This window comes from Myxocyprinus asiaticus, chromosome 23 (assembly GCF_019703515.2).
Source record: "Myxocyprinus asiaticus isolate MX2 ecotype Aquarium Trade chromosome 23, UBuf_Myxa_2, whole genome shotgun sequence".
Taxonomy (NCBI): Eukaryota; Metazoa; Chordata; class Actinopteri; order Cypriniformes; family Catostomidae; genus Myxocyprinus; species Myxocyprinus asiaticus.
In genome coordinates, this window is record NC_059366.1 from 36,370,226 (window position 1) to 36,395,603 (window position 25,378).

Consider the following 25,378-nt stretch of genomic DNA (forward strand, 5'->3'; position numbering starts at 1 on the left):
ATTCAGAATTTTGCAAGGTTTATCATCTTATAGAATCAGGAGTGTACTCACAAAAGCCTCTTAAAAAGAGCCATTCATTCAAAGACAATTGTTGAGAAGATCAAAGCATTTTTCCTCAGTGAACTCTAGAGACAATATGTTCCAAAGAGGAAAGAAAAACATACACATTTGGAATAACATGAAGGTGAATACTAGATGACACTTTTTTGGCGGGCAACTGTTCCTTGAATAAATATTTCGGAAAGTAAGCTATGGTACCTTTCTTTAAGAAACTCCTCTTGAAGTTGTCTCAGTTTTTCTCTCTTTTCAGGCACTTGTTCCTTGTGCTGAAGCCAATTGTTCAAATAGTTATGTTCCTCTTGTAAACTAAACACATAAACAAAGAGATACATAACTGGATGCAATGGAATGGAATTAAATGGAATGGGACGGATGGGAATGGAATGGGATGGGATAGGATGGATGGAATGGGATTGAATGGATGGGGTGGGGTGGGATGGGATGAATGGGATTGGATGGATGGATGGGTGGATGGATGGAATGAGATTGGATGAATGGATGGAAGGAGTGGTTCTGGATGGATAAATGAATGGATGGATGGATGGATGGGATGGGACTGGATAAAATGGGATTGGATGGATGGATGGATGGATGGATGAAATGGGATTGGATGGATGGATGATGGAATGGGATTGGATGGATGGATGGATGGATGAAATGGGATTGAATGGATAATGGAATGGATGGATGGGATTGGATGAAATGGAATTGAATGGGACTGAATGGATGGATGGATGGATGGATGGATGGGAGGATGGAATAGGACTGAATGGATGGATAGATGGATGGATAATGAATAGATGGATGGATGGATGGATGAGATGAATGGAAAGGGATGTATGAGAATTGGATGGATGGATAGAATGGGATTGAATGGATGAATAGGATGGAATTACAGTAGATGTAATGCAATGGAACAGGGCTGAATGGATGGATCGATGGATGGATAAGTTACTGGATGGATGGAACTACAACAATCACTAAGTTTGATGAGAGTTCTACATACTGTACCTTTTGAGGTTATGGAGGATATCATCTAGCTGTTTATGTCGTCCCTGGCAGTGAGCCCTGAGTGTGGCCAGTTCTCCCTCCTGTTCCTGCTGCCATGTGGAGAGCAAAACATGAGCCTCTGCAGGGACCTTGTCCTGTTCACCTATCTCAAACCTCTGCTTCAACTGGGACAGACGCTGTTCTCCATCTTTAGAAGCCAGGAAACACTGGAGAAAACACAAATTACAGATTGTTCAGTATTGCTATAAACATTGCAGGTTCAGTATGGGGACTCAGATGATGGACAGTTACTGAAATCTCACTCCAACTCTGTTACTATCCAACTTTTAATAAGGCTATAAACTACAGGTGACTCTTGGGGTTTTGGCCATTAATATTAGTGTATTGCAAGTCACTATAGTTAAAAAAAAATCTCCCAAAATGTACTAGCCACATGTAAGCTGTGCAAAGCTCTACCTTCTGGTCAAAACAGAGAAGAAAATCTGGAGTTAGCTGGGGCTCAGACCACTACTCACCGTCAATCTCTGCATGGATGCTTCCACGTCCTGCCTTCTCTCTGGGTTCTCAAAGCACTCATTTACAGAGAGCTGCTTGTCCTGCAACCATTCCTCAAATGACTGGCACTTTTCTGCAAAAAGCCAACAAGTGATGAAAGATTTTTTTCCATTAACAGTGGAAAACACAGCTGACCGTAGCATAATAACACTTTTCCACGCTGTACTTAAAGCTCTTGTAAAGAGTGGGATTTCCATACCTTTAACAGTCTGAAGGAAGCTTTTTTCCCCCTGTTCTTGCTTCTGACGAATCAGGACCCGGGTTTCTGCAACGCTATCTTGGAAATGTTTGCTGCGAGTGGTCAGTTCCTCCATGGCCTGTGGCCCAGTAATGCTGGACATAAGAGTGATTTCCTTCAACAAAGAGTCAGCCTGTTCCTCCTTGTCCAAAAGCTGCTCACACAGCTCCTTCAAACAGAATATAGAAAATGTAATAATTTATACACAAAAATTTAGTATGTCTGTCTGCCTCTCCTTATCTTTCTGCCCATCTATCTATACCTGTAGTTGTGCATCCAGCTTTGTGCGGTCTTCTGAGCTGAGCATGTCTACTGAGGAGCGTATGTTCTCCACAGATGATTGACAGGTGTCAATCCTCTGAGTCAGATGAGCTTTAACTGTGAGGAACTCCTGGAAGACATCAGTGCAGTCAGAGAAGAGCTCCTTCACCTGCACCATTTTCTTTCTCAGGTTTGTTTCCATTACCTAATGGAGAGGGAGACAGAATGTGTTATAAATAATTAGCAACAGAAAAGTACAACAATTTAATAAACAGATAAAAAAGAGAAGGAGCATTATTCGTTCACCTGCAATTCAAGAGGAGACTCTTTGCTCTGCAGAAGTTCCTGGATCTCTAGTAACTTTCTGTGAAAGTGTTCAAGGTTGTCCTCTTGGCACTGAATCTCATTCTAATAAACACACAATAAACATTAAAGCCTCCATGAAATTTTTGTGGCTTTTAGCCCATGTCAGGCCCATGTATGACTTTGAGGCCAGCCATATGCTGTTGTACTCCTACAGAGTAGACAAAATACAATTTTACTAGATCTGTGCATATAAAATGTACAGTCTTTCTCTTCCAGGCAAACAGACCAAAAACATAGATAATAACTAATCTTGTTCGCAGTGGCGATTACACTTTTTTTTTTTTTTTTTTCAATAAAATGCGTTCTTGAATGAGAATATCCCTCTCCCTAATACCACCTCCCTCAACAATAGCAAGTAGCAAATCATGATTTTTGCCAGGCAGTGATGTAAACTAAAAGGCTATAGGTTATTGAAAAAATAATTAGTCCTTTGATACGCCCCATCCCTACATCCGGTTTCAGTTGGAAATACAGAAATACCAGAAAGAAAATTGCATTCTTAAGACTATTTCAGAGAGTCTTTAAACAAAACACTATGAAATATAGATGCACCAATACTACTCGGTAGTACATGTATCGGGCCAATACTGGGGAGTAAATACTCGTACTCAGTATTGGTGTCATCATTTAATATTTCTGAGTATGAGTACATTAATATAATGATGTGATTGCACTTGTGTGCATGGTGCTTCTAAGACCAGCTTGAAAACATGAGAAACATTTTAATGTGTTTAAACCATTTAAATATTGAACATCATTTTTTTTATTTTTATCCATCTTTACCTGATACACCGATCAGCCACAACATTAAAACCACCTGCCTAATATTGTGTAGGTCCCTCTCGTGCCACCAAAACAGCACCAACCCGCATCTCAGAATAGCACCACAATTGTACAGAGCAGTTATCTGAGTGACCGTAGACTTTGTCTGTTCAAACGAGTCTGGCCATTCTCTGTTGACTTCTCTCATCAACAGGGCATTTCCATCTGCAGAACCACTGCTCACTGGATGTTTTTTGTTTTTGGCACCATTCGGAGTAAATTCTAGAGACTGTTGTGTGTGAAAATCCCAGGAGATCAGCAGTTACAGAAATACTCAAACCAGCCCATCTGGCAACAACAATCATCCATGCGATTATCTAATCAGCCAATCGTGTGGCAGCAGTGCAGTGCATAAAATCATGCAGATACGGGACAGGAGCTTCAGTTAATGTTCACATCAACCATCAGAATGGAGAAAAAATTTGATCTCAGTGATTTGGGCAGTGACATGATTGTTGGTGCCAGATGTGCTTGTTTGAGTATTTCTGTAACTGCTGATCTCCTGGGATTATCACACACAACAGTCTCTAGAATTTACTCCGAATGGAGCCAAAAACAAAAACAAAAAATCCAGTGAGCGGCAGTTCTGTGGATGGAAATGCCTAGTTGATGATAGAGGTCAACAGAGAATGGCCAGACTGGTTCAAACTGACAAAAGTCTACGGTAACTTAGATAACCGCTCTGTAAAATTGTGGTGAAAAGATAGCATCTCAGAATGCTATTCTGAGATGCGGGTTGTCTCTGTTTTTGTGGCACGAGGGGGATCTACACAATATTAAGCAGATGGTATTAATGCTGTTGCTGATCGGTGTATATGTGGATTCTTTCACATGTACGCGCATTCTCTCACTCTCCCTCTCCCGTGTGTGGCTCAAGAGCATGCATTCCCAAATCATCCAGGATTTTTTTCATGGATAATTCCAAATGATATTTTGACAGATAAAAGACAGCAAGTAAAGAAAGAAATTGTTTGAAACTAATGCGTGAGTTTTCAATTCATCCACCTTCTCTCTCTCTCTCTCCACACATTTGTGTTTGAGGGAGGAAAAAAAAAAGAGCACTATAATCAGTCTCAGTGTACACTAAGTAATAATTACTTAGTGTAAATCATGTTGCAGATTAGTGGACAGGAGGTCAATTCATTAAGTGATGAACTGTTTCCTCACAAAAAGCAGTTCATTCTCCAGTGTACTGCTCATAGACCGCCACGTTACGCTATTCTATGCTAACCTTGTAGGCTCTCCTTTCAGAAGGGCTCTGCTTGTGCCAGAAGGCCACTGTTGTCATAAACACCATGTAACAATGTTCACAGTTAGGGAAAAGGAGGAAGCGGGAGACGGCGAATCCAACTCAAATGGTACGTTTTATTTCTTTTAAACACAATATTTCTACTTTTCAGCGGTTGCACTCAGAACTCCGCTTTTCAGCAGACATAAAACAACACAGTCTTTCCCCAGCTCGTGTCTCATCGCTCTCTGTCGGGACTGGTGTCTAGCTCGCTCTTAAAGCCCATCTCCACTCTCACTGCAATGCCAAACAGCTGTTAGTATACAATCATTGCCAGGTGATGATCCTTACCGTTCTCATCTCCTGATCTTGCTCTCCATTCACAAACCAGCGCTTAACCACACCATCTTATAACCCCATCGCCCGACTCAGGCCAGGGAGCCATCTGGCCTGCCCAGTACTCCACCCCCCCATTTCTGGAGAGAAAGTCCGCAACAGCCATCTGCGCCCCTGGTCTGTGGACCAACTCGAACTTAAAAGGCTGAAGAGCCAGATACCAATGGGTAATCTGTACATTGGTATCCTTCATGCGATGGAACAAAGGGTGAAAGCCTGTCCCAGGAGGTAGTACAGAAGGGTGAGGACTGCCCACTTAATGGCCAGACACTCCTTTTCAATGGTGCTGTACCTCACCTCCCTCGCCGAAAGCTTCCGGCTGATGTACAGCACCGAGCACTCCTCTACCACCTGGGACAACACGGCTCCCAACCCCCTGTCCGACACATCAGTCTGTACAACAAAAGGGAGAGAAAAATCAGGAGCACGTAACAACGGCCCACTACAAAGCACAGCTTTCACTTGCATAAAAGCCTGTTGGCACGGCTCCGACCACTGGACCGGGTCTGGGGCTCCCTTTTTAGTCAGATTGGTCAGCGGGCTAGTGACGTCCAAATAATTAGACACAAACCTCCTAAAATAGCCAGCCAGCCCCAGGAAATGCCTCACCTCCTTTTTGGTCTTGGGTCTCGGGCAGGCCGCAACCACTGCTTTCTTATCAATTTGGGGGCCCAGATTCTGTACCTCCACCCATCCAATTGTGCACTTCTTGGGGTTTGCGACCTCAGAACCGCCCTCAGATGCTGCATATGCCGCCGCCAATCATTACTGTATATAATGATGTTATCCAGATAGACCGTGGCGTACGCAGAGTGCGGCCTGAGGACTCGGCCCATAAGGCGCTGGAATATAGCCGGGGCCCCAAACAAACCAAACAGAAGGGTCACAAATTGGTATAAGCCAAACGGTGTGGAAAAGGCTGTTTTCTCATGGGACACTGGAGTTAAGGGGATCTGCCAATAACCCTTCGTTAAATCCAGTGTTGAATAAAGCGAGCCACACCCAACCGATAAAGCAGTTCATCAATACAAGGCATAGGGTACACGTAAATTTAGACACCGCATTGACCTTTCTATAATCCACACAGAGCCGCACCGAGCCGTCACTCTTCAGAACCAGCACCACCGGTCCCAGCTCGATCGATGGCATATCGGGGACCCAAACAAATGTCCCCACCTCCATCACTGGGCATTGGTCCCGGAAAACCCAGGCTCCCCGCAGCTCCAACAGACTGGCCCAGGCTCCATGCCTGCACCAGTGACAGCGGGTCCACCAACCTGGGAGTGAGAGCGGAGAGGGCCAGGGGAAACTGGTGGGTAGTGCAATCCCCGGAGTCGAGGAGCTGGTATGAGAGGGGCTCCTCCCCATTTCTGGGGAGGAGGAACAGGATGGAAAGCAGGCGGAGGAGGGGAGACAGGAGAGCAAGCGAGAGAGAGAGAGAGAGAGAGTGAGAGAGAGAGAGAGAGAGAGAGAGAGAGAGAGAGAGAGAGAGAGAGAGAGAGAGAAGGGTCTCAGGGTTCGTTGGCTCCCGAATATGCAGCCATGTGGTCCTCTGTCAAATGGATGGCCATATGGAGCGATGCCGGGTTGTGGCACTGGACCCACTCCGCCATCCCTCTCAGAAGTCGAACGATGAACTGCTCCAGTACCACCAGATCGATGACAGCTCTGATGCCGCGTTGCTCAGCCAGCAACCCCCACTGGCAGGCATCCCGGAGCTGTTGGGCGAAGGCGAATGGGCGGCCGTACTCACCAATGGTCAGGGAGCGAAAGCGCTTGCGCTGCTGCTCGGGTGTCTGGCCGACCCATTGCAGGATAGCATTTCTCAAGTCAGCCTACACCAGGAGGTTCTCTGCTGTTAACTATTGCGCCGCGAGTTGGGCTTCCCCAGACAGCAGTGGAATTAACCGGACCGCCCACTGGGTGCTCGGCCATCCACATGCCCCTGCCGTCTGTTCAAAGAGCTCCAAGAAGCCTCTGGATCATCTAGGGGGCCCATCTTGATTAGTGGAACCTGGGGCAGGGTGGTCACAGGGTCCAGGGTCACGGTGGCAGCACCCTCCTGGTGCAGCAAGCTCTGGAACATCTGCCAATCCTCTGCTTGGGCCTGGAGGAGCACAATGAATCGTTGCTCCTGTTCGGTGCACAGCTCGAGGATGGCCTGATGCTGTGTCTTGTGAATGCTGGCAAGGGTCTTGACCACATCCTCCAGAGGTGAGGGATCCATGGCAGCATTCTTCCTCCCTTAATCCTGGGTTTCGGCACCAGTGTAACAACTAAGGAATGGGCAAGGAGGAGGTGGGAACCGGCAGAACAGTCAATGTAAACTTTAATGACAACATAAAACACATAGACGCACACACACACAGTGGCTGCATGTGTCTCTCTCTCTCAAACTGGGGTCTACGGCTCCCTTTTAGCTCACTCTCCCGCTGATTAGTTGACCCAGCACCAGCCGCGCACACTCACGGCCCGACCACGCCCTCCTCCTCGTCACACACCACAACTCCAAACATTATTTGTTACGTGTAAAGACAAAGCTAGAAAAAGTGATGGGAATTACTGTCTTTTACTTCAGTCCAATAAAAACACAGTATAAAGCAATCAAACAGACGTCAAACTCAGTCAGGCTTAACGCAACAAAACCAGAACAAACAATCAATACTAATGCTGCTCTGTCCTTTCCATGAATGTAGAGTACAATTTGGAAAAAATAACAATGATAAAGCATGAATAATGTGTATGTGTTAGCTGGGATACTTTTAAAGGTAAGCTACACCCTATTAAAACAGTCTTGAATTGTCATTTTTAATTACTGAAAATGCTAATAATGGCAATATCAAGATATCAAATGCATATAGAATGGCATATTTACAAACTCAAAACTACTCGTATCGGTACTCGTATCAGCCGATACCCAAACCTAGGTACTTGGTACTTTATCTGCCTTCAAAAATTGGTATTGGTGCATCTGTACTATGAAACAACAATTCGCAAAAACACAAACACATACATCACTGAGCAACATTTTGAATCCTTTTTAAGAAGTGCCGTGTTAAAGATGTACCTTTAGGTTTAAAACCTCCTCCTCGCTGCTGAAAGGGTGGGACTCTGAAAAGATGATGAGTTTAGTGGAAGTCCAGCAGTCCACTTCTCCACTCAGAACAAGCTGTTTCTCCCACAACTCCAGACCAACATGCAAGTTATCCATGTAACTGTCTGTCTTCTCTGACACCTGCCAGAAAAAGACAAAAATTACACAGATTTACCAAGAAACATTTTCTGAGCTGAAATATGCAGGAGCAGCTAGAAATGTTAAAGAAATGTTTTTTTAAAAGTTACAATAACATGGCCAGGTGATGGTCAAACTATAGGACAGACTGAGTAAAGTGTGAGACATATTTAGAATATACAGAAGATGATATCCTTATATCCTCACATCCAGCCAAGAGTCCACCAAAGCATCTGCTTCTGTCTCAAATGGAGTTTCTGAGCATTCAGGGATTTTCTTCAGCTGAGACTGCAACTGTCTGCACACAGCTCTAAACTCCTCCATCTTGGGTCCAAGACCACTGAGATCCTCCTTTATGCTAATGACCTGCAATATAACCACATAAATATAAAAAAGATAACAGACTATATTTAATTCAAAGAGTGACCTTGGTGGTGATTGCCTAATGCCATCCAACCTTCGTGCTATGTTCTCCTTTAGCCTATATCTTTGTTAGTGTATTACTATCTGTTGAATTAACGAGCCGTTGGATTTGAGCTGCCGTGAGCTGCACATTTTTCTTTCTCTTTACGCCTGTCGGTCCTATCTGTGGGTGTGATTGAGCCAATTATGCGTACTATCTCTCTGGGATCCTTCCTCCACAGATCCTCGCAGTTCATCCGGAGGTTGTGACGCATTTGCATATAGAAATCACTCAGTTCTATCCGAAAGGCTACTTGACTTAAAATGGCTTACAGCTCAATTTCTCCTGCCTATCCCCTGAATTGTAGACACTGTCCTAATGAGCTCCTTCCTGATGATGGGTATGATCGCTACCCATCATGCCTGGGATTTCAACACCTGCATGAAGCGCTTATGGATCCGTGCCCACACTGTAGCTTACTGCCTTTGTCTGAGAGACAGTTGCGTTTGGCTGATCTGGACCGCAACCGGGAAGCTAATCTTGTAGAACCGGAATCGGTTTCACAGCAGAGACCTCAAAAATGCCGTGCCTCTGCAGCTGCTGGCACACCTCCGGCTAAGAAAAGATCCACTTTTATAGGCAATCATTTGACAGAGCATCTGTTGTCAAAAATGGTTGCTGGCCTTTTCTCAGATATGGCAGAGATGAAGTGACTCCTGCAGTCCCTTCAACCAGCAGGCTTGGTCTCTACAGCTACTATGGGCTCCACTGAGGATGCTCAACAAGATTACCAGAGGACCACACAACTTCAAAAGGCCAGATTTTCAAGGCCTGAAGTGTGAAGGGCCGGTAGTCAGACACTTCTTAGCTCGTCACTGGAGTTACTGGAGAGACGCGGTATCAGACCCTTGGATCTTGGCGACTCTAACAAAAGGTTATTCCCTTCAGTTCCGACGCCGGCCCCCATAGTTTTCATGACTCATTCCGAATGTGGTGGTAGAATCAGTTTGTTCAGCAGCTCTCTCTCAAGAAATTGTTTCCTTGTTAGAGAAAAGACCAAAAGAGAAAGTTCACCCCCTAGTTCAAAGGGACAGTTTTTACAAATTCTTAAAGAGGCTCCCCTTTTGCATGTTGCGCATGACCGACGTTCTTCGGTTGGTGACAGAGGGAGATTGGTTTATGAGCGTCAACCTGACAGATGCATACTTTCACATTCCGATTGCCATGCATCACAGGAAGTTCCTACGCTTAAATTTCAAGAACCAAGCATATCAGTTCAAGGTTCTGCCATTCTGTCTTTCTCTGGCCCCTCAAGTGTTTACAAGATGTGTGAAAGCTGCCTTATCACCCCTGTGGTCCGAAGGGTGGCAGATTTTACCCTACCTGGATGACTGGCTCTTATGTGCTCGGATGAGAGTTCAAGCTGTGCACAACACTCATGTTCACGTTGCTAAGTTGGGTCTCTCAGGGAACAGAAAAACAGAACAGAGCGCTCTTTCTGCGGCACAGTCCATCACATTCATTGGTATGACAATCAATTCTGTCACGATGCGTGCCTCTCTTTCTCAGTCCCGGACAGCGGACATACTGAAGCTTCTTGCTCAATTTCGTCAGGGTGCGACCCTTCAGTAAGGGGTATTATTGAGGCTGATCTGGATGTTGACGGCAGCCACTTCCATGACTCCCATGGGCTGCTTCACCTATGCTCCCTGCAGGTGTGGAACAACAACCTTCGGCTGGATCCATCCCGTCATCATCATCGACTGATTGTATGCCCTTCAGCAGTGGACTTCCCTGGACTTTTTGGTAGTGGGTGTTCCATTAGGCATTGTTCCCTCCCATTGGGAGGTGGTAACAGCCGATGCATCCCTCATGGGTTGCAGTGTGGAACCACAGAGGCATCAGCGGCCAGAGGGTACAATCCCAGTCTATGGACCACATCAACTTTCTGGAGATGCGCAAAGTTTTTCTGGCCTTGAAGTACTTCTCTCCAGTGCTTGCGGGCCGCCATGTGCTTGTGCGTTCAGACAATACTTCAACTGTTTTCAATCTGAACCATCAAGGGGGCACGAGGTCGAGGAGCTTGTTAAGGCTCACTCACATCATTCTCACCGGTCACTTCCCTGCTTCGATCATTGAGAGCTGTCCACCTGCTGGTGGTAGCCAATCAGGTTGCAGATGCTATGTCCAAGAACTGGTTAAATCCAGGGGAATGGAGGCTTCACCCGGATGTAGTCCAGGGGATTTGGCAGGAAGGCTAATTCTACACAACTACTTTATGCCCATCACTGGAAGCTTTTCTGTTCATGGTGTGAGAGTCATGATCTTGACCCTGTGCAGTGCAGTTACAAAACTTGGTTAGCTTGTTCCAAACAAAGTGTGACTATTCTCTCTTCCAATTAATTTAAGGCAATTAATTCTTTGAGATTGAAAACATCTGGGCTCTCTTGGTGCAGTTTTGAGTTTCCTACAAGGTCTTTTGGAAAGTGGTAGGGTGTCTTCCACCCTAAAGGTCTATGTGGCAGCCATTTCGGCGCACCACTCACCCATTGGGGGCTTGTCTCTGGGTTCCCACAGTTTGATTTGCAGCTTCCTTAAGGGTGCAAGACATCTTAATCCTGCAAGCACTCCTCATTCTCCAGTATGGGACTTACCTTTGGTGTTGGAATCTCTTTGTCTACCTCCCTTTGAACCATTGGAGAATGCAGTCCTTAAGTGGAAGTCTTTGAAAGCGGCCTTCCTCCTGGCCGTTACTTCCACTAAGAGGGTTAGCGAGCTTCATGCATTGTTTGTGAGTCAGTCCTGCATAAGATGGAAACTGAAAGGCACTGGTGTTATCCTTTGTCTCAAGCTGACCTTCCTTCCTAAGGTTCTCCTGCACCAGTTCATTAATCAGTCCATTGAACTGTGTTCTTTCCAGCGCTTGAGTCCAATGATGATGGACATTTTCTTTCCTTGTGCCCCATGTGGGCTTTGAGATGTTATGTAGTGGCTACTGCGCAGTAGAGACAATCTGATCAGTTGTTTTGGGGGCATTAAAAATGGTACCACTCTATCCAAACAGAGGCAGTCACAGTGGAGGTTATCACCATGGCATACAAGAAGGCTCAATGATCCTTGCCTGAGACAGTCCCTTGCCATTCCACAGGGGCAGTCTCCTTTTCACGGGCTGCCTTCAGGGTTGTTTCCCTTGTTGACATCTGTGCTGCGCCCACCTGGTCCTCCCTATGCACTTTCACAAGATTCTACAACATCAATCTTGCCTCATCCCATGATGTGTGCTGGGCTGTTCTCTGGTGATAACCCCTGCTGTCTGGTGAGTCAATTCCTCATGACTTTGTTGGTACTGGTCATCCATTACTGTAACACCATCTCTGGCAGACAGGAGGAATGTAATATAATGTTGGTTATGTACCTGTATGTAACCATGGTTCTGTAGACTCCTGGTCACTCGGAATGTGCAACAACATACCGAGGCTGGGTGCTGAGCTGCAGTGGCTTATATTCCCTCAGCTCGGTTTACGTCACTACGTGACTTCATTGGTATACTTTTTTTTTTCAACCTACAGTTGAAGTCAATGCTGGTCAATGCTGGTTTAGTGCTGGTATAGCTGGTGGACCAACACACCATGCTTTTTACCAGCAAAACCAAGCTGGTGAATTTGGTATTGACACCAGGCAGCATACCATGCACACAAATCACAACATAAACTGGTGACCAGCACTGCTGGTCTTTTCAGTAGGGATGGATCTGGGCTACTCCTACTGCAACAAATTATTCTCAATTAATGATGAATTCAGTTTCATTACTCCAAAGTGTCATTACTGGACCACAGGTGATGGAAGAGCTGACAAATCACAGCAAACTTTTTGAAAAGAATATTTTAGAAACATGGGAGCTGATTTGTAAGAACTAAGAACTTGGAGAGAGGAGCTTTTACAGACAAATAAAAGTGTGGAAGCCTTATCTGTGCAAGTGTGTTGTTAAGCAGATTCACTTTGATGTCCACTGAACTTAGTGCTGACGAAATATGAAATTACAGGACTTCAAAAAGAAGACCGTTTCAGGTTCAAGAAAACTGATCAAAACAAATCTGGGTCTAAATAGAAATGATCTGACTGTTTTGAGTAAAGACTGACCCCTGGTGGAGCAAATCCAAAAAAAAAAAAAAAAAAAAAAAAACTGAGAGCATAATATTACATGGGTGTGAACTACAATAAGTAAAGAAACCTGATGATAAATAACAATATGAAATTATATATTTTTAAAATCTGACAGGAGGGCAACATTGTACTTCATTGTTATAATTAAAGTAGTGATTAGGCTGAGATTGACATACTTTTGCTAGGAGGCGTTGCAGGTTGTCTTTGCCCATGTATGACACCTGCTCATTCATAGTTTGCTCCGCCCTCTGGAGAGTGTTGCCAAGGCAACTGCGACAGTTCTGAAACTTCTTCAGCAGTTCCATTAGAACAGAGCACTGCTCTAGTCTGTAAAACACACAGAGTAACAGATATACCGTAATTCTGTCTCTGAGCACCTTTAAATTTCTCTCACCTTATGCTATGTTTCTCTCTCACATGAAAAGTTAGTTACAAAACTTGGTAACTTGTTCCAATCAAAATGTGACTATTCTCTCTTCGAATTAATTTAAGGTAATTAATTCTTTGAGACTGAACACATTTGAGCTCTCTGATGCTACACACTGTTATTTCCTTGAACTGTTTAGTTTTGTGTAAATCTGAGCTAAAATCTTTCTTCAGTCTATTTCATAACCAATATAAAATACCTGTCAGATACAGCCCTATGTGTCTCCTCCCAAAGGGAGTCCAGTTCCTCCTCTGCTAGATCAGGCAGCTCTTTCTGTGGAGAGAGTTCGGACAGAGCCTTTTTGACGCTTTGGTATTCCGGGCGAAGTAAGTAAAGTTGAGATTCCAGATGTGACAGAGCTCGTATCCTACACATACACATGCACACACAGTGACACAAAAGCAAAGTACACTTAGCAAACTATAACGCATTGAGTCAGCATGTCCTACAATGAATTTATTTAAATTAAGTCAAATTAATTTTACATTTTAAAGAGTGTCAAACTAATTTTAGTTTCAAGGCCTGATTGGACAAAACATATTTTTTTTTAAACAGGGGAATGTAACCAGATATTTAAGAGTGAGGGAACCAAATGTAATTTATTATACTGGTATGATATATCCATAATATTATATTGTTATTCACAGTAGGACCAAAAAAAAAATATATATATTATTTCTTATGTTGCATGTTATAGGTCACATCCCAAAGTGGTAGAACCTTTAAATTACATGTAGTGTTCAACACTCATGCATGCAGTACCCACATGTGCCTTCATATGACTATATTTGAATCACACAAAGATCCAAGACAGAATGAATCATTCATACCTGTGCTGCACGGCTGGCATGGTGGGATCCTTCAGACCCAGTTTCTCTGCTGCTCCATGAAGCTTCCTCAGCTCGGCCAGCATCGTCTTCTGCCTCAGGCCAATTCCCCGGCTCTGCTGTTCCTTCTGGAGCTCCTTATGTCGAATCATCAGCCGATCGTCTGCCTCCTCCACACTGCGCACCAGGACCCCCACCATATCCAGGCAGGAAAGAGGGCTGCCTTCCTGGGTCACTTCAAGCTGTGCTCCGACCAATAGCTGGTCCAACTGTGGAGCCTTATCCTTGAGACTGTTGACTCCATTCCTGATCAGCGCCAGCTTAGATCTGCTGTCTTGCAGTACTGCATGGTCACTGCTGGGGGCGCTCTGCACGGAAGAAACATCCAGCACCACGGTGCGCAGGGACATGAGGAAGCGATCAAGAGCACGGGCTGCGGCATCGCTCTTGCGCACCTGTTGTCTTAACCGATCCAGGCTGGATCTGTGGTTAAGAACTACCTGTGTGAGGGGGGAACGGTCCCGCAAGTCCAGGTGACTGGGCTCAGAGTCGAACCGAGACAGATGATCCATTTCTGTCTGGATACTTTCATCTAAGTCCTAAAAGTGAAAGAGAGGCAGAAATGCAGAAACAAAGAGTTGAGATGAATATGCAGAATGCAGGCTACAATCATATTTACTGCTAAATCCATTATAAACATCCTTACAAAATGTATTTCTGGCTAAAATGCACATGCTTTGGATAAAGCTAGCCTGCCAAATTAATAAATATTTATGCAAACATGGCTTTTCTAACCACTGCTATGCAGATGATACCCCACCATCTCAGCTTTTATCTTGTATTAATGCACTGCTAATATTATGATAAATTGCATGTGTGTACATTTTCACTTTGGATAGAAGCATCTAAAAACTGAATAAATGTAAATGTCTTTTACCTTCACATCTTTCAATATGGCTGGGTTGGCTAGTGTATATCCCTTAATGTCTTTGGGCTCTTTGATGAACTTTTCCAGTCTTTCAGAAATCTCAGAAATCTTCAGTTTAATAGATTCCATGAGCTCAAGTGCTGCTCCCAGTGAATCCACCCTGATATAGTTTATAGAGAGGTTTAAAAAAACAATAAAACACACAGCCTGTCTACATGATATGTTCTATAGAACTCTTTGATTTGTGCAGATCTTATGAGTTTTAGGGTGAAACTGGGTGAGAGAACAAAAGGAGCTGTAATTTGCTGTTCTCTGAGTATTTATTTTAGTGCTGTAGTCTTAAATACACATTAAACCAGTAACACATGTCTGAACACAAACTTTCATATTGCAGTGTTGTTTCTGTGATGGACACACACACCTGCGCTGTAACTGTGACCTCTGCTCTTTCCACCTTACAGTGAGCTCTGTTCGGTCCTGCTCAACACCGCATTCGTTAAACTGTACACACTGCATGCACAGCGCTTCATACTCCTTCCATAGTAACTCCGTCTCATCCCACAGAGACTGAAAAACACAGCACCAGATCTTTCAAAACACAGATTAAATCTAGTACTTTATGAGGGCCGTTTCTGAGCACATCGGGGCCCTAAGCGAAATCCTACTTGGAGGCCCCCCATCCACCCCCCGGATCCAGGCCCACCCAAGAATGACACCACAATACAGACTTCAACAAATTTGAATATATTAACTTAAAATTGAAATATATTAATTACCAAAAAAAAAACAAAAAAAAATGCAAAAAGTGCTTCATGATGTTGAAAAACCCTTGGAGCATGCGCTTTCCTGTCAAGTCTAACTACAATTCTCTTCTTGCAGTTATATTCTCCCTTTCCTCTCGGGCCATAAGGGGGTTTATAATATATATATTACGATTATAACTGTCTAATCGTGCCATGACAGCTGCCTCAGTCTTACTTGCATCTTTTAGTATATTTAAAAATTAAAAATAAAAGTAAAAAAACAACTTTGCTTTGCTGGGCCCCCTGGTGGCTCGGGGGCCTTAAGCGGCCGCTTATACTGCTTATACCTAGAAACGACCCTTTACAGGACAACTGCACTTTCTGGAACAATTTGAAAAGAATCTTATCTGCCTCTATCTTGTAAATGTCATACGTTTGAAATGTCTATAGTTGCCATGGATACACTCATTTGTAAGTTTAAAAAGTAAAGTTTCCAGAACCGACACTGAATCTTGTATTTTTGTCATAACATTTTCATAATTAAGACTCAAACATTCACAACATTCACTTTATCTCTTTTACATTGCTTTGTGTCATCAGTGACTCTGCAACTTGGGTTATGAATACTGATTACATTATGTGACATTGTAATTTAAAATTATAGTTTGAAAATGTACCCAAAATTCCCAAAATTGTTTGCTCAAAAGGAAATGCGGTGCATTACCTTTAATTCCCTGAGACGTTTCTGCAGGTCTGTGGGAGTGACTGATTCTGAGGGACGATCTCCCAGCATGCATTGCTCATTCCTGATCAGCTGAGCCTGTAGTGTAAATCTGCAGCTGCGGTACCTGAGAGGGCCAAGAAAATGTTCTAGTGCAATGTCAACCCTATGATTCTGACAAAATACCACACGCAAAACACATAAGCTCTTCTGATTTCAGCTCCATACCTGTCTTCCTCTGTACTTCTTTGTTTCACTATCACTTTCTTCTCCACAGTCCTCAGCTGCTGAGGGCTGACTGGTGTAGCAGCCTAAAACAACATTTCCCAGACCGTCAAAATGTACAAAAGGCTTCTGTTTGGTCATGTAGATTAATTCAGTTCATTACACGTAGGCCTTGACATAACTAGGCCTAATTCATAACTTTCAAATATACAAAACAAAATGCTTTGTAAAACATTAATTAAGCTGTACATCTGAAACAATAACCTCTTTGGGCTTCTCAGCAGATGGTGGGTCCGCTAGTGCTTTCTGTGCAGGTGGCTCTTTCATTTGCTCGATTTGTGCACTATTAGGCATCAAGAAAATAAATACAAACAGAAAAGGAAATCAACGGGTAAGGGAAGTGAAAGCAAACTGCATAGCATAATTTATTTTATAAATGCCAGAAATATGACAGCCCTGCTGAAAATACCAGCATATTCTGTATTCTGGATGCTGATCCCCAGCATGGTATGATGGTATGCTAGTGTCTTTATCAGGCTTCTTAACTAGCCAAACCAGCAAGCCTCCCTTAGTCAACCAGTGGTCTTCATCAGAAAGACCACTGTGAACAACATAGCTATGCTGGTGCAGCAGCTAGAAAAGCACTAAACCATCATAAACCTGCCTGGATCTGCATGGAATTGTATGCTGGACTAAGTTGGTCTTTTCAATAGTGAGATAAAGACAACAAGTTTCAGCATGAACTGTTGCTCTTTTTTCAGTGAACATTATGACCTGCACTGGTACAAAAGTTAAACAAACATTTTGGACAAAAATAACTTTTTAGAAAGGCACTTTCTCTCTCTCTGTTACCCAGTGTCTGGAGGAGGTGTGTCTTGGTCTCCACTAAACTGCCGCTGGATGGCAGCGAGTCGTCTCTCACATTCTCTGAGTTGGGCCTGTGCGAGCCTGTGCGCATCCTCAGGGCTCAGAGTATCACACAACTCCTTAAGAGCTTCCAGCTGCTGCCCTGCCTGTGCCAGACTGCCCTCTGCTGAAAAACAGGCCTGCAGGAGCAGAGAGAGGGAAATGTATGGTTCCTTTTTGTTATTTTTACTCTTACTTTCACCTTTATTTCATTCTTTTAATTGTATTTTTGTTTAGTTATTATTGCACGCTTCTTCTTTAATTTTATTTACTTTGCATTGTTACGCAGTTTTGCACTATTGGCATTTTACTTCATTTTGCAACATGTTCATTTACTGTAGTTGCAAAAACCAAGGAAATGCAAATGTACATTTATGTGCCAAACAAACCAAACTAAACTGAAACAGAGAGAGTAATGATGTTAAAGGAACAGTTCACCCAAAAATGACTTCACTAACTGATTCCATCCCAGATGTGTATGACTGTCTTTCTTCAGCAGAAAACAAATAAAGATTTTTAGAAGATAGAGCTCTGTCAGGTCCTTATAATGCAAGTACACAGGTGCCAGCACTTTGACGATCTAAAAGTCACATTTAGGCAGCATAAAAGTAATCCATGAGACTCCAGTTGATCAACGAATGTCTTCTGAAGCAAAATGTGACTTTTGGACCGTCAAAGTGCTGACACCCATGTACTTGAATTATAAGAAACTGGCAGAGCTCTATTTTCTTCTAAAAAAAGATAAAAATATTTGTGTTCTGCTGAAGAAAGACAGTCATACACAATACACATCTGGGATGGCATCAGGGTAAGTGAATAATGAGAGAATTTTAATTTTTGGGTAAATTATTCCTTTAAGAGAAAACAAATTAATTAAAGGAATAGTTAACCCAGAAACTAAAATTCTCTCATCATTTACTCACCCTCATGCCATCTCAGATGTGTTTCACTTTCTTTCTTCTGCTGAACACAAATTAAGATTTTTAGAAGAATATTTCAGCTCTGTAGGTCCATACAATGCAAGTTAATGGTGACCAGAATTCAGAAGGTCCAAAATGGACATAAAAGGCAGCATAGAAGTAATCCAGTGATTAAATCCATATCTTCAGAAGCAATATGATAGGTGTTGGTGAGAAACAGATCAATATGTAAGTATTTTTTTTCTGTAAATCTACACTTTCACTTCCACATTCTGGTGTGGAAGTGACTTTCACTATAACATTCAGCCACCTACTGGTTGGGGCTGGTCAAAGGTGGAGATTTATAGTAAAAAAAGGACTTATCTATAAATATTTATCTGTTTCATCTATCAGATAAATATTTATCATCTATCATATAATTTCTGAACACATGGATTTAACCACTTGAGTCTTATGAATAACTTTTATGCTGCCTTTGTCATTTTTGGACCTTCTGAGTTCTGGTCACCATTCACTTGCAGTGTGAGGACCTGAAATATTCTTCTAAAAATCTTCATTTGTGTTCAACAGATAAAAGAAAGTCATACACATCTAGGATGTCATGAGGGTGAGTAAATGATGAGATAATTTTTGGGTGAACTATCCCTTTAATGTCCCTGGGATTAATAGATCCCATATGTAAATGACAAAAGGGTCATAACCACCATAGCCATTGAGGGGGAGACACATTGCCCCAATATTCCGAATAGTCATTGATCAATACCTGTTTTTCAATGACCGATTTAATCTTTCCCTAATTTTCCCCCAGATATTAAATTTTTGGTAACATCTTTGATGTCAAACACAGAAAAGATGAAAGAAGGAAACAAAATTTAGCCAAGAGAAATAAATCACCACACCCATTCATCAATATGTCTGTTCATGCTCTGCTGTTACTTTACCTCAGATTTTGATTCAGGTCTATGGTTGAGTTTTTCTCTCTTAAAGTGCATCTCACATGTCTCAACCATATGGTAAAAATGCAGGCAGGTTATCTCAAATCTTAGTTGCTTCAAAAATGCTGATATTTGAACGTGTACAGCCTGGAAATTTTAATGAAATGAAAACAAACAACAGCAAGCACACAACCTCAATGTTTGTAATTTCACACACAAACAAACTATTGTTAAATTAATGGAGCTTCTTGTTATATGTATTCGTTGTATGAACTGTTACATATAGTGTAGTAGAGCATTTCTTTTAGACAATATTTAAAATGAAAATAGAAAAATCATAAAAACAAGTCACACTGCAGATGAAGACAAACATGCACAAATATCACTACATAGATACCTCCCACTGTGTTCTAACAGACTGGGTGAAAAACTCCATGTCTCTGAGTTCAGATGGGGTGCAGAAAGCTTCCATCCCCTCCGCGGCCCTCAAGAACTCTTCAAGGAGCTCAGTGTCCAGAGTCCTGAGTGTCTCCTTGACAAAAAACAAAACATACATACAGTATAAATACTTTGGGAACTTAAACTGTTTCACCTCCTGTTCTTTTTAAAGAATCCATAAACTACAATATATTTTAATAACGATGTGCATTTTTTGCTCTAGAAAACAATGAAGCAACTACAGTCAACTAAAGGGATGTCTAAAACAGACACACCTCCTTAACTGCTGCCTGTTTGTCCGTCATTCGCTTGTCCTTGAATACATTGATAGCTTCAAGGATGTGCTCTTGAAGACAGTGCTTGGCTTCCTCGAATCTATTCCTAACCAGGGCCTGTGCTTTTGTATAAGCCTCAGTGTAGGCCTGAGGAGGGGCCTGGGCAAGTGCTGGCTGCTTAACTCGAGGAGCTGACTGCTGTTTGGACAGTTCCTGTGCTGGGAACTGGGGCTTTGTCAGGATTTGGGACTGAATCAGAGCCTGGACGGCTTGGCTTTGGATGCGAGTTTGAGATGGTACCTCTGTCCTGGATGGATCCCATTGTTGCTGACTTTGCTGAAGCTGCTGTGGACTTTGAGGTCTTATTGGAGTTTGAGCAGGTGGCTGATTCCATGGAGCTACTGGCTGGGGAAAACCTTGAAATATAGTCTGGGAGAAGACCTCAGGCTGAAGTTCTGGCCGGGCCGGACCCCATTGCCATTGAGGGCTTTGTGGTCTCTGTAGGGCTTGATATCCTTTCTGTCCTTGAATCTCAGCCCTCTCTGGACTGGCAGGCCTCCATGGCTGAGAGGAAACCATATGCTGAACTAGACCTTGAGGTCTTATCTGTCCATAAGAATGAGGCAATGATTCAGGTCTTGAGGAGGGCCACTGCTGAGGCTGAGTTTTAGGATAAACTGGAAATTGAGGTTGAGGTTGGACTACCTCTGGAACTTGGACAGAGGGGTAGATCTGGGTCACTATGCCTGGTCTTATTGGTGGCCATTGCTGAGGTTGAGTTGGATGGACACTTTGAGGTTGGGGATGAGTTTGGATATAGGCCAGAGGCTGCATTTGAGCAGTTACAGGAATTGGTCCTTGAAATTTGGAGTAAGGCTGGGTGACATATTCTGGTTTAATGGGACTCCACTGGGGTTGCTCCTGTGGTTGAACCATCTGCTGTGCATTGTCCTGTGCTTTGACCTGGGTCTGAGATTGGACAGGCATTTGGGGTTGAGGCATAGAGATGATTTTAGGTTGTATGGGGGATGTACCTTTGGTTTGTGGGGAAATCACAGTCTGAGCATACTGTGAGGGTGGCTGAGATTGAACTATAGCCTGTGGTGACTGTGGCCTCTGCATTACTTGTGGTTGAAATGGAGTTGTGGGGTGCTGCTGGACTGACCTGGAAATGCCTTGGGGTACTCCTTGGGCTACTTGAAATCTTTGGTGTTGGGGCACTGAAGGATGAGATTGAGCTACAGGCTGTTTTGACTGCCACTGGGCCATAATCTGTGGCTGCATGGGAATCATGGATTGAGGTTGAGCCTGTTTCTGAATCATAACTTGAGGTTGCTGTGGTGTCACACTCTGTGTTTGAGGTTGCTTCTGTTGCTGAATGGGTGCAATGACTTGTGGTTTTTGAATAGTTGCTTGAGCTGAAATAGGGAGTTGAGGTTGTTGTTGGGTCAGAACTTGTTGATGAATGGGAAAAGTTGCTTGCTGTCGTGGTTGCTTTTGGGTCATTGGTAGTTCTGGAGTTATTGGCACAGTTTGAGGTAGTTTTGGTCTCACTACAAGTGGTTGTTGTGGTTGCTCCAAGCATTTCACGTCACTCTGAACAATGCTTTTCGACTGTGCCTGGGTCAAGTCTTGAGCAGGTCTGTGAGCCTCAAGTGAGCTAGAAGCAACTATAAGCTGCAGTGGTTCTTGAGGACTTTTCTGATCATTGTCCTCTGGCTCTGCCAGAGGTTGTGATATCATCTGAATTGGTTTTTTGGTAACACTTTCAAATTGCCCCCCCTGTTGAAGCCAAGGTCTGTTCTTCAGATGTGCCTTGGACTTCTTTTCTCTCATCTGCTGCTGGGTTAAAACATGATGTAGGCCTGCACCCTCTTTCTGTGATTGTGTCTCTGGTTGATCCTGAGGCTGTGGCTGGGCTGGTGTCTGTGCTTGAATCATCTGTTGTTTTGTTACAGGGGATGCAAGATGGGTTTTCTCTTGTTGTTGGGTTTTTGCCAGTGGCTGTGTTGCTAATTGCTGAGCACAAACTTGTGATGCTTGTTGTGCGGTCAGTGGAGGTTGCTGGCTAGCTACTGGTGCTTGCACTTGCCACTGGTTCTTCATTTCTAACTGTTGTTGCTGGCTTTCTATGTAATGCATCTCTATACTGGCTTGAGCCTGGGAAATTTCAGGTGACTTTACCTTAGTGGACTGAGAGTGGGAGTGTTCCCCTTGCTCATAGGGGTGTATTTGTGGTTGTGGCCTCCTTTTCTCATCTTCACACTCTTGTACAATAATCATGGGCACAGGCTGACAAGATGGCTGGGCCTTGAGGGCTGCAGTTTGGGATGCTTTGGGCTTCTGGGATTGAGGCTCTTCCTTTATCTCTGGATGTTGGACAGAGATCTTGGCAGGGGACTGGTCTCTAGCAGGGCTTCTGTCTCTGCAAGCCCCCAAGGAGCTGAGCATCCCTACTGCTTCCTGTTCAGATTCAGTAACATTTCATAATCACGATGCAACTGCATACAATTCTAAAACAAGATGATTGCCAAAAGAGTGCTGTTTTAACCTAATACATTATCTTTTTAAATTAAGATTGTATAGGTTTGGGAAAGCTGTGTTGCAATACCACTAAGTTGTATTTGCCGCAATTAGAATTCAATGTTTAAATCTGTTAGCGATTGTGACATCAAAACCAAGCAGTTAAAGCAGTTACCTACAACAAAATGTGTTCCTCAGTTATTCAACAAATAATAATGCCTCTAGCCTCTAATACATAATTCAATGGTTTCACAATCATTAATGTTATTCTAAAAGCAGTGAACAGACCTGTGACTTTTCCACAGCGGTGCGGACCCTGTCTTGCATAGTGGATGTGATGAGATACTGCAGTGGTGAAGTCTTCTTACCTGCCATCACCATGACTTGTAGATCCTGCTCTTCCATAACTACCTGACCCTCTAACTGTAGCCCCCTAGAAATCAACAGCTACAGGAGAAAAGGGGAGAAATCTTCAATCACAAACATAAATGGAAAAAAAACCCAGTCCAAATCAGCAAAACCGGCTTCGCACCAGCCAATTTTTAAGCTTAGACAGAAAGAAAGAATATTTTATTGTGCTGGTATATGCTCACCCGGGCTCTGGGGTCCTGTCCTTTTTTCTGCCTGTGTGGTTCCTCTTTCAGGAGCTGGTAAAGCTCTCTGGCTTCAGTCTCCCAGTATAAGAGTTCAGCCAGACGCACATCTAATCCACTCACACTCAGACGCAGCTCATCACACACCTGTTCAGCCTCACAGAGTGTCTGCAACACCTGGACACAGACAGGATATACATAAGTATGAAGTAGTGAAATTATTTAAAATTTACCCCTATGTTCGCTTAACTGTGATATTGTGTTAAAAGAAAATGAACAAAAATGATTTCCATCGTCAGAACTGTGAGTTTAATATTTTATACAATGCATTTAGACAAATATGATAGGGACATCATGTCACTCCTATCTAGTGGACCAGATATTTGTTTTGTTGTTTACCTCAGGAATTGCCTGCTGAAGTTTGCTCAGGGTTTCTGGAGAGCAATCTAGAGATGGGGAGAGGGCCTCTAGATCCACATCCTTTATTTTCTTCATCATAAGCTATGAGAGATAATTAAAAAAATAAAAAAACATGCAAAAAAGGAGATGTTAGGCAGAATGTTAGCCTCAGTCACCATTCAATTTCATTGTATGTTTATCCATAAAATGAAAGTGAAAGGTGACTAATGCTTTCAGTCCTTAACATCTCCTTTTGTGTTCCACGGAAGACAGATAGTCATACAGGGGTCGTGAGAATGAGTAAATGAGAAAATATTTTTATTTTTTATTTTGGGTGAATTATCCCTTTAAAATGAGAAAACCAAAAGACAAAGCAACAGAAGTCCATATAGCCACAAATAAAAGAGACACGATAAGGAATATGAAGTCTTAATTGTGTATTTTTCGTATGTGTTGGTGTAAGAGTGTGTGCAGACCTGCAGTCGTTTTGTGTAGGTACGTAGTGGTCCAGAAACCACCTCCACAGGTTCCTTCAGTAGCTGAGTGGCCTCCCTCATCAGGACCTGAACCGTCTGAGGGCTGGATGGGCCAATGCTGGGCTCCTCAGCTAAGGCCTGGAACATACAGCTTACTTAAAAATACTGCATCTACTTTGGTATATGCTGACTACTTGCTAGACTGTCTGTCCAATGCATTCCGACAAAAACAATGCATTATCCCTAGTCAAGACGTACACACCTCTTTTAATGTTTTATTGTATAATCATGGCTGTTCATATACATGTTTAAACATGATGGGTGACTCACAAACTGGGTTGTTTTGGCAAAGTCAGCCCAGAGCAGATTTATCTTGCAAAGTTCATCTGAAATGGCGCGGCAAGTCTGTGGGTCTGTCACCTCAATCAGGTAGTTCCCCACCTCATTCAGGTGAGCCTGACGAGAACTCCACTCTGACATCATCGATAACATCACCTGGGAAACCGATGAGATGGCATGTTTACATTTAAAAAAACAGCAAAACACAAACAAACAACAATAGCATAACACTCTTTATAAATACATTTTCAAGGTGAAGTGTATCTGTTTTGTTTTCTTTAAAATACTTTCTCCTATCCTAACTTAAAATTCCAAGACAGCTATAAGACATACAGCTGTGCTCAAAAGTTTGCATACCCTTGGAGAACTGGTATTATATGTACCATTTTTAAAGAAAACATGAATGAGCAGGCAATATTAATATATTCATATTCAACTGTAGATTATAACAGAATGGCACAATCATAAAACAAAACATGGCAACAAAAAAAAATTAAATGACCCCTGTTCAAAAGTCTGCATACCCTTAGTTCTTAATAATGTGTATTGCCCCCTTTAGCATCAATGACAGTGTGCAGTCTTTTGTAATAGTTGTCTATGAGGCCCCAAATTCTTGCAGGTGGTATAGCGTCTTGGCAAAATGCCTCCAGGTCATGCAAAGTCTTTGGTCGTCTTGCATGAATCGCACGTTTGAGATCTCCCCAGAGTGGCTCGATGATATTAAGGTCAGGAGACTGTGATGGCCACTCCAGAACCTTCACCGTTTTCTGCTGTAACCACTGGAGGGTCAACTTGGCCTTGTGCTTAGGGTCATTGTCGTGCTGGAAAGTCCAAGAGCATCCCATGCGCAGCTTTCGTGCAGAAGAATGCAAACTGTCTGTCAGTATTTTCTGATAACATGCTGCATTCATCTTGCCATCAATTTCAAATCAAATCAAATCAAATCACTTTTATTGTCACACAGCCA

General features: G+C 43.1%; 1 protein-coding gene across 1 annotated transcript in view; it reads right to left on the reverse strand.

Annotated features, from left to right (window-relative positions):
* Nucleotides 1-25,378, reverse strand: part of LOC127413803 (nesprin-2-like) — a 152,352-nt gene that overhangs the window by 108,032 nt on the left and 18,942 nt on the right. Inside the window, 25 exon segments of the mRNA XM_051651217.1 lie at nucleotides 259-366; nucleotides 1,072-1,277; nucleotides 1,587-1,699; nucleotides 1,826-2,033; nucleotides 2,127-2,330; nucleotides 2,432-2,533; nucleotides 8,005-8,172; nucleotides 8,377-8,535; nucleotides 12,913-13,063; nucleotides 13,363-13,530; nucleotides 13,994-14,589; nucleotides 14,928-15,078; nucleotides 15,340-15,485; nucleotides 16,386-16,509; nucleotides 16,611-16,693; nucleotides 16,857-16,950; nucleotides 17,460-17,653; nucleotides 19,375-19,515; nucleotides 19,766-19,900; nucleotides 20,082-22,544; nucleotides 22,893-23,051; nucleotides 23,198-23,374; nucleotides 23,597-23,698; nucleotides 24,073-24,210; nucleotides 24,403-24,567. Of these exon segments, the coding sequence (XP_051507177.1) occupies nucleotides 259-366; nucleotides 1,072-1,277; nucleotides 1,587-1,699; nucleotides 1,826-2,033; nucleotides 2,127-2,330; nucleotides 2,432-2,533; nucleotides 8,005-8,172; nucleotides 8,377-8,535; nucleotides 12,913-13,063; nucleotides 13,363-13,530; nucleotides 13,994-14,589; nucleotides 14,928-15,078; nucleotides 15,340-15,485; nucleotides 16,386-16,509; nucleotides 16,611-16,693; nucleotides 16,857-16,950; nucleotides 17,460-17,653; nucleotides 19,375-19,515; nucleotides 19,766-19,900; nucleotides 20,082-22,544; nucleotides 22,893-23,051; nucleotides 23,198-23,374; nucleotides 23,597-23,698; nucleotides 24,073-24,210; nucleotides 24,403-24,567 (6,455 nt within the window).